The sequence below is a fragment of the Somniosus microcephalus genome, chromosome 4 (assembly GCF_052327205.1).
Source record: "Somniosus microcephalus isolate GS21.2 chromosome 4, FLI_Smic_1.0, whole genome shotgun sequence".
In the NCBI taxonomy this organism is placed as follows: Eukaryota; Metazoa; Chordata; class Chondrichthyes; order Squaliformes; family Somniosidae; genus Somniosus; species Somniosus microcephalus.
The window spans coordinates 269,006,465-269,020,632 of record NC_140990.1 but is presented as its reverse complement, the minus strand read 5'-3'; the positions used below and the strand labels follow the sequence as shown (position 1 = coordinate 269,020,632).

The window sequence follows — 14,168 nt, the reverse complement described above, 5'->3', positions numbered from 1 at the left end:
CCATAGGCATATGGGAGTCATGGGAGAGCCTGGGTGCAGTGCTCGTCAGTGTTTGCAGCACCTCAATGCTGTAGAACACTGACAGCACAACTGTCAAAATCAATCTGTGCATGGTCCCTTTAAGGAAAGCAGCTGATGACGCGTCGCCTACCAACCCCGGCCACACTGGACCCACCTCGGTAGGCGAAATCACGGCCTGCATCTCAAATCTGGGTTCAAATCGAGTCTATGCTATAAGGATCCTGCATGAAAAGAAGTTTAACAGTCTGAATCCAATTCCAAAAAGGCACTAATTGGCAATCTGGTTGGTTTGTATGGCAAATGGAAAAATATCACACTCTTCCGAGTTGAAGGCTGAGGCCCCATTTGTTGGGCACATAACAGGGAGATTTATTCTGCATTGCCTAGCCTAGAAATGCTTGATGCGAACATCCGGTGCCCAAAATAGTAAATGTGCCATTTTCCAGCTCTAGCAACTTGTTAAGCATAAAAATTCACAAAAAAGTTTTACATGTTACTGGCAGCCTCATCACTTGTGCAGATGAATATGCAATTTTTCCACAGAGAAAATTCAGTAGCCTCTAATACACAATGAATGTCCGCTCATTTTTGAAGGTTGAACCCTTCAAATACTGCATCTTCCTCCAAAAACTTAAATGCCACGTTACTGCATCTGTTGCAATAAAAATTTTCTCGGTTAAAAATAAATCTGTAGTGATGCAATATCACATTAATTGAATCACTGCATTTTCTTTCAAGATACTTCACAATTAGCACTATCCCTTTAAGTAGTTCAATGTCACTGTGCCACTCCAGTCCACAAGCAATTTTTGAGTTTGATCTCATTGTGGTATAATCACCAATAATTCACAGAATATTGACTACAGGAAAAAATTATCATGGTACTAACCCATAAGGACCAAAAGATCCCAGGTTTGATCTCTAGTCTGCATTGAGGCATCTGCTCTCAGCTGGGGCAATGTAGGACACCACAATTCATCCTAAAGCTTTATCGGAAGGAATTAGTCATGCCAGTGTTTCCATTCCAGTAGCCCTTACTGGAAAGTATATTTGTACAGGAAACAAGAACTGGACTGGGCTGGGCTCAGCTGAGGTTTGATTTTGCCCATGTTCCTCTTCCCTCAGGCACAACTGAGCAGCTTGCTGATACCCATTCACTAAGCACACATTTAAAGAATAGCCACATGGGCAAGGTACTGGAGGGCTGACAGTAATTGTGGATTTGCACCCCAGTAGGAATCATCAGCTTCAGAACAGAAAGAGGGATGAAAAAACATTACTAGGAGGCAGTATCCTTCATTGACTTAAGTAAAGTGAACTAAGTAGTGTTGAAAGTTTAGATCCTAAATTTTCCCTTCCAATTGTTACAAATTGACTCATCTCAGAAAACTAAAGCTAATATTCAACAAAGTTACAGAATTCAAATGTAAAATTGCATAAGCACAAATCTAGCATCCAAGAAAATATTTAAATGTAGAAGTGCAATAAAATGGAATTCCTCAAATAGGCATTCATGTTGAATATAAAAATGATTTTTGATTTAGTGATTTACACCACCACTATTTTGTATAGATACATAAAATAATTCAGCCATATGCAGCATCTTGCTTAACTACACAAAAGCAGGATTAAGAATGCCTCGATAAAACCCAACTCTGTGGTCCCTTTTCTTTTGTTCACCCTCACCACCCCCCCCCGCTTACCAAAACATGTTCAAGCTGCTTAGTACATGATTCTGTAAATTAGGTTGTTCCCAGTAATTAGCCAAACTGCAAGGCATTTAAACATCACTGTATGGCTTGTACGGCTGAGTCATTTCTGACTCGACACACATATCACTGTCACAAACTGTTAGTTAGTGAACTGACCTGCCTGCAGGGCAATAATTGCAGCTTTGTCCAGATCTGGCGATTCAATAATACCACAGCAGATAGATAGCTGATTCTAGGCTTGCCTTCATCATTAGGGGGCAAATCAACTCCCTCACACTTATGGAGTAGTAATATGGCAATGTCACAATTAAGACCACTGATTTGAAATCCTACAAACCATACTACATTCAGAAACAAAATGATTTGATAGCTGTGATAGAAAGTTATTTTTCTATGTGGTGAGCACATGTATCCCAAGGTATACAAAAGCACAAGCATCAGCTCTCTTTCAGTTACAGTAATATGTGAACCCATATAAACCTCCAGTTTCACTTGGGCTGCTCTTGTTGACAAAGTGTTAAAAAAGGCTTTTGCCATTATAACAGCATAAAGCTAACACCTCAAAGTGTTATCTGCTCAGTCCTTTTAGCAAATTTATTAACACTATTAGTTAGATTACTCCACCTTTTCCATGGTGTGAACCGGTATCAATTATTTAGCCAATTCTATTCTATGTTAATAAAATACCTGCTGATTAAACATATACCAAAGTGTCACTTTGTGCTACACAGTACATTGACACTATTTATTTTAGCTTAAGTAAATGCTACAGTCAGAAGCTGGTGCAAGATTGTGATGACAGAAGTTGTGAAAAATGAAAAAAAAATGTATGCACTAGTAGAAGTCCTTTTATTTCTGTGTGGAAGTAGGACAGTGGAAACATAACAGACAGTAATGCATTCCTATATCACAGCTATAATGTTATATAACTACTGTATTAAAATGCACTTGCAAAATTTAAATATGGATAGCCCAGATGAAATCAAGTAGGATCCTGTATAACAGAATGAGCTGGAAGCAGCAATAGAAAAACTGCCAATAACCAAACTACATTGAAACAAAACCAGCTATAGATCATCACTAAATCATGGAGAAGCAAAACTTTACCAGTCTTTATTAGTCTGAACTTCCATTTATATAGCGCCTTTCACGGCCTCAGGACGTCCCAAAGCGCTTCACAGCCAATAAAGTACTTTTGAATTGCAGTCACTGTTGTAATGTAGGGAAACTCAGCAACCAATTTGTAAACAGAAAAGTCCCACAAACAGCAATGAGATTAATGACCAGACAATCTGTTTTTGTGACGTTGGTTGATAGATAAATGTTGGCCAGGACTCCAGGAGAACTCCCCCACTCTTCTTCCTTTGAATAGTGCCATGGGATCTTTTACATCCAGTGCAGTTGGGGCCTTGGTTAAAATCTCATCCAAAAGATGGCATCTCCAACAGTGGAGCACTCCCTTGGTATTACACTAAAGTGTCAGCCTACATTATGTGCTCAAGTCTCTGGAGTGGGGCTTGAATCCAAAACCATCTGACTCAGAGGCAAAAGTGTTACCACTGAGCCAAGGCTGACACCCAAAATTTTCCCGTTAAATTCTACGAAAGAAAACTCTAAATGGATTCATACTTCATCAATGAAAAACTTTGTTCTACTTACCCAGTCCCATTATCCAATTTATTGATTATGTATATTTAGAATCACCAGTGGACTAAATAAATACAAGTTCCCATTACAGTATTGACTGCAAGTAACTTTTGCTACATAAAGATCATTTAAACTAGAACAATATTGAAGCATTGCTAGTTCAAAGCTTCAAAGCTTGTTTTTCTTGATTTGAAACTTTTACTCAGCGGATTCCTGCTAGCTGCAAACTCCATCTTTGTGTTCTCAATTGCTAACGTATGCCTGAACCTTGCCAGCCATAACTTTATGGTGGCTGAATTTTTGATATAACAATGTTTAAAGCTTGGAACCCTGTTATTCCCCTACCACCCAGGTTGGATCCTAAGTTTATCACAACCTTAGTTTTAATAAATAGTGAATAATAGTTAGCAATAACTAGCAAATAGTAATTTAACTGTCGTCTGAACTAAAATTACCAATTATATTTTATATTATATATACTACATACACACAAATGTGTATATATATATATATATATAAACATGAGTATGGTTTATTCCATTTCGAGTTGGTTTTCCGCCAACAGCTCGCATAGCACATGCCTATAGTCGGTGCATTCTGTATGATTGATGCATGATAGCTTCCACTGAAGTATTCTTGTCTGCAAATTTATAATATCTACTATTGATTACTGAGACCAGGTTGATATTTACTAGAATGTATTAAAACATCTACTTAGCACTGTATTCATCTAATCTAGAATGTTGACACAGATTCTTCCTCAACCACTAACCCTGGAAATGAATTGCACAGTTTCGCAATTCTCTGTATAAAGATGGTTCTCCTATCCTCTGTTCTAACATTGTAAAGTATCCATTTAATTGCTTCCTTAAATTGCCAATTTCAGCACGGCAGTACAAAATATTCCACAATGTAAAGATGACTTTGAGAGGTACAAGCAATCATTTTACGTCAAATGACAGCCACGCTGACACTCATCTCTTGCAATACCGACTCACGAAGTGACAGATTTGAGGTTCTATGATTTTAAAATCTGCATTAAATAATGGAACATTAGGTCTTGTAATATTACAGATGATCAGTAATTCTAGTGGTAGTATTAATGACACGTGCAATTGTAACAACACTATAGACTTTGGTTCTTGTAGTCTGTGATCTTTGCTTTTTTCAGTTTTGCAGTCTGTTACACATCAATAGTGAAAGCACTGACTCACAATAATTTGTGAATATTTCAGTTTAAGTTCTACATTTTCCATACCTTTCTATTTTCTGCTTCCAATTCTGCTGATATTTTCCTTGCTAACAAACATGACCCCCCAATGTAATACCACTGAATTGCATGTCATGAATAATCCAATAGGTAAAATATAGAAAGAGCTGAGGATTTAACAGTACAGTATTATATCTAACGTAACAAATTTGAATATCTCAAAACTGATGCATTGTAACTGCAATTAGTTTCAATGTGAAGCGTCTTAGATTTCAACTTAAAACCATTATGATGCAGTTTTACAGACCAACCAGATCCCACCCAATATTTAGCTTTAAGTGTACCTTTAATGTTTAATAAGCAAATTTTAAAAAGGAATAGGAATTTTTGCAGTAAGATACGAGATTCTAAACACAAAGCATTTTAATGCTACCATTACCGCGAGGTACAAATCAACATTAAAATCTCCATTTAGTACAGCAAATCAAAATCGGAAAAACAGGCTGGCTTAATATCAGCTGAATGTAAACTACTTCTGCTGTCCCTAGTTCAATGATGAGCTGAGGCAACCTGTTATAGGAGGTGTTAATTGGCAAATGCTGTACAAGTCAGGAGCATGTTCCCTGTCGTCCTAGCCCAGCAAGGCTAGGTCATTAAAGTGGAAATGAATTCTTTCAGGCTGCCTTAACCCCTTAAATGCTCAATTTGTTTTCCACTACACAGCTGAGAAACCAAATATATTTACGTTTTATATCATCCATTAAGTGGAATATTGAAATAAAGCAAATAAGGAGCATGATTAACTGCATTCTGTATGCAATTGAGAATATTTCTGGGAGGGGGGGGGTGAGAAAAGGAGATCAGAGAGCCTCACCTAATAAATTACAAAACTCTCTATCCCAAAATTTAAACGAACATTAACAGGTCACTCCTCTTTAGAAAAATAAATGGGTTGGGTTACGAATAATTTGTGGCCAAGATGTAGTTTTAGTACCTCAAGTAGATTGCAGTACTTCTTACGCCATTAACTTCCCATTACATGTTTAGGATTTTTACTCAGGATGTTTTACACGATTAAACATCTCAAACAACTCCTATAGGTGAACCCTCACTCCCTATGACTTAGAGTGTGCCTTTACCTGCCCAGTATCTAGGGAATTTATAGCAAGCCCAATAATTGAACAGAAAAGCCTGGATGGTTACATCTTGTGTCCATGTGTGATGTTCCTTGACTTTGGAAGACAGCAGAATAAATCCTTCACCATCTGTGGTTTAAACTATAAACTATCAAACAGATTTATTAAACGGCAAATGGATAAGTGAACAGAAGCAATAACACTCCTCAGGGGATAGCAAATTAACTGTACCAAACTACAATATAAACTGGATCACACACTTTCTGAACATGAACCTTTATGTCACAGTTTGTTGCTGACCGGCCACCAAGTCTCCCTCTGGCCTACTTCTCCCTCTCTGATGGTTTCAGACAGAAACTCAATTTGAAGACAGACCGAGAAATGCTTTTCAAAATTTGATCAGGGCCACAGAAATTTAAATATGCATTGCAAACTCAAAAAAGAGCTGCTAAGCAAATACATCCACCAACAAAATCCTACTAGATGCTTATATTTGAACTGAATGGCTTGGCCTCTCCCTCAGACACCTTGTCAGACAAGTCTCTATTTTGGTTGTTTCTGTTTTGATTGTATATCAAAACAAGCCAATACCACGATGCATTACAAAAAAAAATGACTTTTAAAAAGTCCAGTCAGGAAATAATAGGCATCAGTATCAGTGAGCACATACACCACAAAAATTCTTGTGACAGTGAAAGATCCATAACTCAATGGCTACAAGTGAGTTTATCAAGGTCTTCCATGCAAGTAACAGAACAAAAGTAACACACCATGAATGGTGCAATATTCTATTTATTCACAAGCAATTCAGCTGTAGGTAGTTAATGTATTCTGGACTTGGGCATTTGCTAATTATTCAATGCAGTGAACAATCAGGTTGCTGGGATGCAATATCATTCACATGTACAGAATAAATATGAACTTCAAAGCAGCCTGAAGCTAGTGCTAGTGAGTAAATGAAATGAGCTTCATCCCAAAGATATACATCAAAAATACACTTGATTCTGAGATACCATTTCAGAAAGGTTCAGTTATAGGAACATAGGAACAGGAGTAGGTTCAGTTTTGTACACCATTATATTGATTTACGTGCATGCTCAAGTGTTCTGGCAAAATTTTAGTCAGAGAAATTCAAACCAATTTCAGCAGAAATGTATCTGTTACTGTCTATTATCCTTCATAGTTAAGAAGTTAATTTTAATTAATGGGAAGAAGGGCACACTAACCTGTCCAAGTCCAGGCATACCGCCTCCTAGTCGCAAAAGTCTGTCCATATTCCTGAAAACAAAAACACACAAAAGTAATTAATCATGAAACTTTTTAAACTCAATTATCATCTATATAATTCACCTTCAATCTTTCCTTATGTCAAAAATATTGGTGGTAATTACAACACAACATCAGATTTCCTGTTAATTAGCACCACATACTAATTCAAGAACCTGTCTTCCTTGCTAATTAACAGACCCAATTTCACCGCTTTTGTTTTTTTATTGGGTTATCCCCAATTTCATAACAGTATTTCACAAACTGAAAACCCACCTCTGAAAGTTCTTACACACGGTCATAATTTTTATTCTTGCTATCACAAATATTAGATCTGGGTTTTTGACTATAGTAGCTAAATCATATTACTAAAAGGGCAGACTTTCACTAATTGATGCATTCCTTTCCAAGTACTAGATGTATTACGGCAACTTGTACAGTCTGCACAAATAGGAATCGTCACTTTCAAATTAAAAATTGTACATCTAATTAGTAAGTTCTGTGCTAATTAACTTACAGCTTGTCAGTTATCATCAATATTGCGTGCAAATGATGGTGTGACCAGATATGAGTCTCAAGATACACAAGTCCTAAAGCTTTCAAACTGGCATTAAAGGAATTTTTACTGTATAAAACCGACTTCTCAATGATTCTTTAGAAAAATACCTTATCAAAAGAAACACCTTTACTACTCATACAAATATTACTGAACACATTAAGACTATGTTACACTGACAAACATCAAGTTCTGGCCCACTTTGAATCCCCTCAGTTTCACCAGAACGAGCACATAAAATCTGAAGAAAATATAACGCAAATCCGTTTCTTTATAAAATATTGCCATTATTATTCCCAAATGGAGCCTTTTTAAACAAGGTTACCAAATACAGTAAGTACAATTATGTCCATGTCAATGAGAAGATACTTGATTCCACTGAAGATATTCCGTTTAACTCGATGAGACAGTTGAGTATATATTTTAGCTACTTCTTTAAAACTAAAATTAAGCAAATTATAGAGTGAATAGTTCAACAATCTTATACCCAAATACTACTGATATTCTACTGTCAATTAACAGCACTGTTATGTTATAGTTGAGTACTAGAGATATACAACACTTTTCATTACCTTGTACCAACCTACACAAAATAGCCATTTTGATGCAGCAAAACAAAACATGACTTTTTTCAAAACAAAACTACCAGGGAGTAAACTTACATTTGGGTGCATTTATCTGTTGCATAGGAATTATGCTAACTTCAGAAAACCTTTTCAATTTATGCACGGTCATTCAATTCTTCCTCCTATGGTACATTTGCAAATATTTTAGACCCTACAGACAGTTAACTTGAAAGTGCAGAACCTGCAAATATACAAATCAGGTATTGCTGGGTTTTTGATTTACCAGTATAGCTTTCAATATGCATTCAAGTGCAAGTGGCTACATTTGCACATATCTATTGCTAGGTTAAAGTTTTACAGTATATAGCCAATCGTGACAGTAAATGCCAAGTGCTTTGGCATTGCTCGAATGACCCAATCCCAGCTGCACAAGAGCATCTCCATTCCCTCACCCATTACAGGTTGCTATTTCTTTATTTTGCATCAAATTTTAAATACATACATTTATTTGATAAACTAGCAGATCTCCCATAGCATAGCTCAAGGTGAGCCATGGTATATACTATTTTATAACAATATAAGGGGTGATTATTATTATGTCCGTGTATAATTGAGACACGGACTGCAGGAGTTGATTATAACAAGTCTTTACTGAATGGAGACAACCTGGAAACTGAAACTACAGAAGCCTGCTAGGGCCTTTTATACAGGGGTGGTCACTGCCGGTACTGCAGTCTGAGACCAGTTATTCCCTTAACGGTACATACACAACAATTATACCATGTAAGGGCTAACAGGTCCACTGGGATTTTTATTGGTGCTCTAGGGATTGAATTCCACAAATCATAGAGGTTTACAGCACAGAGGGAGGCCATTCAGCCCAGTGTGTCTGTGCCAACTCTTTTATAGAGCAATTCAAAATAAATCCCACTCCCCTTTGTCTTCTCTCCACGCACCCACCGCCCCCCCACCCCACCCAAAGCGCTGCAGCTTCCTGTGCTTCAAAATTTTTATCCAATATGTCCTTAAAGGATGCACTGATCTCTGCCTCAACCACTCATTAAAGAAAAACATTCCATGCTTCAAAAATACTGACAGAATGTCTCCTAACTTCTCGCCTCACTCTCTTAGTAATAATTTTAAATTGATGGCCCCTTGCCACTGACTCCCCAATCAGAAAAAATACATAAATTTTTTTAAAAGCTCTGCATAAATCTCCTCTTAGGCTTCTTTGCTCCAGTGAAAATAGTCCTAGTATCTCAAGTCCCCCATCTATAATATATTAAAAATAGAAACTGGTCTCAGAATTCCAATTGTACTGCACTAGTAAGTGGCGCTGTGAACATAATTTTACATGACAAATGGAAAACAATGGGGCAGGAACCAACTTTACATTACAGCCCCAAACAGAACTCCTTTCTTAAAATATATAGTGGCTGTGACCTTCCAATAGCCATTAAATAGAGCAAAAAAAATTACTCAAACTAAATATGTGCTCAGAAATCAGTTTCCTTTTATTAAAAAAAGTACATGCGAGAATTCCTTAATGGCGGCCACACACTAGAGTATTAAATTAAAGCCAAAAACAGCAAATAGAAAATTCCCTCCAAACTCATTCAACCAGAAACAAGAACAGGCCTGCGGAAATCAGCAATAGCTGAGAAATGTAAAACCATGCAGGAAAGCAACCTCTGAAGTCTTTGGTTTTGTAGCAACAGAGCACCTAGGTAGAAACGAGTGGAATTAAAAACGAGTGGTGAGCTGCTATTAAAAACCGCACCAACTGATGAACAAAAAATTAACCCCAATCCCCCATCCCACCACTGAGTAGGAATTGCGACCCCACACATCACGGAGTAGGAATTGCCCCTTTCCCCGATAGAACCTACCTCCAATGAGCAAGATAAGCAGAATCAAACCTCCCCACCCCATTGCCTCCAGCATAATGCAGTTAAAACAGAAAGAGACCAACTTTAAAATATAGTGGAAGAAAAGAACGGAATACCCAAGTCAGAATAGATGATGAGTATCTTCGATGTGGAAGACCTAAAGCAAACAGATCAGTAACTGCACACAAGCAAAACGTGCAACAAAGGAGCATAAATCAAGCCAAGCATCACCTCATCCAAAAACAAGAATCACCTCCACTGGGCAAGAATTGCACCCACCCCCCCTCCCACCAAGAAAGGTCATCCCCTCTCACACCTGAATGGACAGGATTACAAATGCATACTTATCCTGACCAGTTCCATGCACTGAGCAGAAATGATCGGATCAGAGCACAAACCTACATTTAATCGCCTCCATTGTTCAGAGATCAACCCCCCCCTACACCCCCACCACCTCATTAGATTTCTGACCCCACTGAATAGAGTGTGCAATTCTCCTCCCTCCCCAGCACAAAACTCTGTACACCCTTGGAGCAGAAATATCGAGATCTATAGAACATACCCCAATGCTTAATGCATTCCCCTCCACACTCGGATATTGTGCGATTTCCTCCCACCACCCCACACACAGGTGGCTCCTCACCCCATCGATGAGCACAGAAATGTGGGAAGAACCCACCACCCACACTTGGTATACCCCCCAAGTGTGCACTACCACCCCCCCCACCCCGAACAGTGCCTAATTGTTTAGATCACCCCCCGCCCCTTTAGATGATCAACTCCATTTACCCCTCTTTGTTCTATATCACTCGATACCTTTACCTAACAAAACCTATCCGGCTCAGTCTTGAAAGCTCCAATTCTCCTACCAACCTCAGCCTTTTGAGGACGTTGGGGGGGGGGGGGGGGGGGGAGGGAGAAAGAATTCCAAATTTCTACTACCCGTTGTGTGGAAAAAGTGCTTCCTGATTTTGCTCCTGAATGACTTACCTCTCATTTTAAGGTTATATCCCCTTGTTCCCGATTTCCCCTTCAGAGGAAATAGTTTGTCCATATCTAACCGATCAAATCCTTTTAACATCTCAACTTACCCATATTAAATTCCATGGGGGGGAAATTCGGTATCGCCCCATTTGAGGCGCAATGTTTAGCACCTGGCGCTAATTATCACCTCCGACTGCAAACTTGGCTTCTATCATCCCTGGAGGTGATTGGAGCGCTAAATCAGGCGCTACACACCTCTCTTAAGGCGCTAACACCAAGGAGCGAGGTGCTACCTCAGAGCACTGGCGAAGCTCACGTGATGTCAGTTAGCAATGGAACACAGACACACTGGCGCCGGCCAGTTCTTAAAGGGAAGGGTCGATCTTGCTCTCCAGCCACACCCTGCTCATTGCAACCTTGAATCTCAGCCTGGAGAGACCTGTACATCAATTCTGCTGGAAAGAACAATGGAGAGACCCTGGGAAAAAGCTCAGAGTGCAGCCCCATAGTCTCTTCTAAATCGATGCAAGGAAGGTCAAATCAAAATGAACCTGCAAAGTGCTGCTCAGTACCCAAAACTCCTTCACACAGCGTTGAATCTCTCCAAAAGTCTCTCTCTCAGAATGCATGGTGCAAAAATGTCGCTGACAAAAAAAGGCAGGAAGCGGCCGCCTTTAAATAGCGCTCCCCCAGTCCCTTCCAGACTGCAAAATGTTCCCCTCAACCTGTCGTTGCTAGCGGCAGGTGGAAAGGCAGGGGGCGCCACTCAATATCCAGTCTGGGGCGCTACCGGGGCGTTGCACACTCGACTGACGTCGCAATCTGTGGGCGCAGGAGATCGTGGCAGTAGCGTTTAGTGCCGCCGCAAAATGTCTGGTCAATTTCGCGAGCGGCGCAAACATCGCCGCGCCCGGGCGCTAGTTGCTTTGACCCTGTTAGCGCCCTCTTAGGGCGCTAAACAACCAAATTTTTCCCCCATATGCCATGTCTCCCCATTATGCTACCCTGTCTTTATCCTCCCAAAGTCTTTTACAGCACTTTGTTTGTCAAACCTCCTACTTTTGTATCACCAGCAGATTTTTGAGATTATGTTCCCTCTACCCAAGTTTACATCAGGTATATATACTGAAAACAAAGAAGTGAACCTAGCATTGAGTTCTAGTATACAGCACTTCTAAAAAGTATATATAAATAATAAATATATAATACACACACACACACTCACACACATACAAATACTATTAGTAGATTTCCCGTGGTGTTGCACACCGGGAGTCAAGACCAAGTTTCTTCTTCAGGTGAAGCAGAGTTAGAGGGCAAAGGATAAATGGAGTAGGGCGCAAAGATTTATGTCCTCATTTCATATTGTACTTGATTTTATATAATTTATTGTTGAATAGTAAAACTTACAGCAATTTGGGAATCAACTGGAGCAGAGAAATTTCTCTGCAGTACAGGCTGAGGAGCAACAGGACCACCACTAGTGGGAGGGTGTAATTACAGCGTGACAAGTTTACGTAGGCAGTTTCCATTATAAATGTAGAGATAGGAATTTAAAATGTGAAAAAGTTGACACAAAAGTGTGACAAAAACATAAAGTAGGATTTTGTGGGTAGGAATTACATGAAAGCATCAGATTTTCTACATATAAAAACTTAAATAGGTTTTATGTATAAGATGAGAATACACAGCAAGATGTAGCAGTTGAAATTAAAGATCAGGGTAGAAACGGTTATGTTTAACTGCAATGGGTGTGGTCCTTCTTTGGTAGCATTGGGAACTGTCCTGGGCACTGGCAGCCCTAGGTGGATGGTCATGGAGCTTGGCAGCATGGGAAGAACCCTCGGTCTGTAGTCACTGTAGTGTGGCAGACATGTGGAGGGGAATCTGCAGTTTGGTAGCACTGGTGTGATGAAATATGGGGTTTGGTTCTCTAGTGGATTCCGGGTGCCCGTCGGCAGTGAGGAGAGCAGGAAGACCTGAAAGCACTTGGGATGGGGATTTGAGGCATCCCAGGTCTGTCAGTACTGCTTTATAATTGTATAACAGATCTCTGCAAACATTAAATTTGGTGCTTTGTGATTGATTCCTGGAGTGTGTGTCTGTCTGTCTGTCCCTCTCTCACACGTCAATAATTAGAATGTTTACATTTTCTAACTATCAACAAAACACAGGCTATTTGTATTCAAAATTCAACTCAGTTTTTTAAGAACTCAAATTAAGATGAGGAATGGTGCGTGTTTTTCTCTATTGAATACACTTTCGGATGTTTATAGACTATTTATAATACAAACATCAATTAAATATACAAGTATTTAACCAAGATAGTCACATTTTCTTTGTTATTTCCCACTGTCTTACACACAGCCTCTCCATTTTAGAAAGCACATTTTTTTTTTCTGAATAAAGCTTTTAAAATTTGTCCTCTAGCTTTTCTTCAAATAATTTTAAGAAAACAAACACATTTTATTAGAGACTGAGAAACATTTTATCATATGGCTAGCTTGAACTGATGTATCCTGGGAATCTGGGTATATTGCAAATATTAAGGCTGCAAGATCTGCCTTGAGCTATCTAAGTCACCACTACAACCAGAAGTTTCAAGTTCAGGCTTTTGAAAGAGATGAAGGTCTTCATGTAAAAACTTTAATGAAGGTATGCAAAAACAGGTAATCAAGCTATTGTGAAATAAGTTTTTTAAATGTATTTTCTTATGCTTATTTTGGATATTGGCATTTTCAATCACCGAGATAAAAATGGGGCAAACTGCAAACCCAGTCACAAATCCTCATGGTCAGTGGGAGGGGGTTGCCCACACCTGTAAGGATTATTCATGAGCCAGCCAACCTGATTCGCCAGTGGGCGTTGACGCAGCTAGGTGTGGCATAGGGGTACCCAGAACACATCCCTGGGTGAAGAAAGATGACCCGGATTTTACGGTAAAAATAACAGTGAGGCTATCAGCGCTCACCGTTATTAAAGAATGAATCGAATAGCAACTTCCGGCAACCACACACACACAGTTAAACACGGAAATCAGAAAGTTGCTCTGCTCCTCCAGAAGCTGTGCAACAACAGTATCTCGGCGAGAGACTCGCCATTCAAATACATGGAAGAGTGTAAAGATGGGGTACTTACCTACTACGTAGATACCCACTAAACACACCAGAAAAGTTAGGGC

At 39.2% G+C, this 14,168-nt stretch overlaps 1 protein-coding gene across 3 annotated transcripts in view; it reads right to left on the bottom strand.

Annotated features, from left to right (window-relative positions):
- The window catches only part of psmd14 (proteasome 26S subunit, non-ATPase 14), a 115,263-nt gene that overhangs the window by 82,847 nt on the left and 18,248 nt on the right, over nucleotides 1-14,168 (bottom strand). For 2 of the 3 annotated variants that reach the window (XM_085986412.1, XM_085986413.1), the window contains exon 2: nucleotides 6,953-7,004. In XM_085986412.1, coding sequence (XP_085842538.1) covers nucleotides 6,953-7,000 — 48 coding nt within the window. In that variant the 5' untranslated portion in view covers nucleotides 7,001-7,004. Of the gene's footprint in view, nucleotides 1-6,952; nucleotides 7,005-8,210; nucleotides 8,230-14,168 lie in introns of those variants that run through there. The other variant, XM_085986411.1, reaches the window with a different exon arrangement.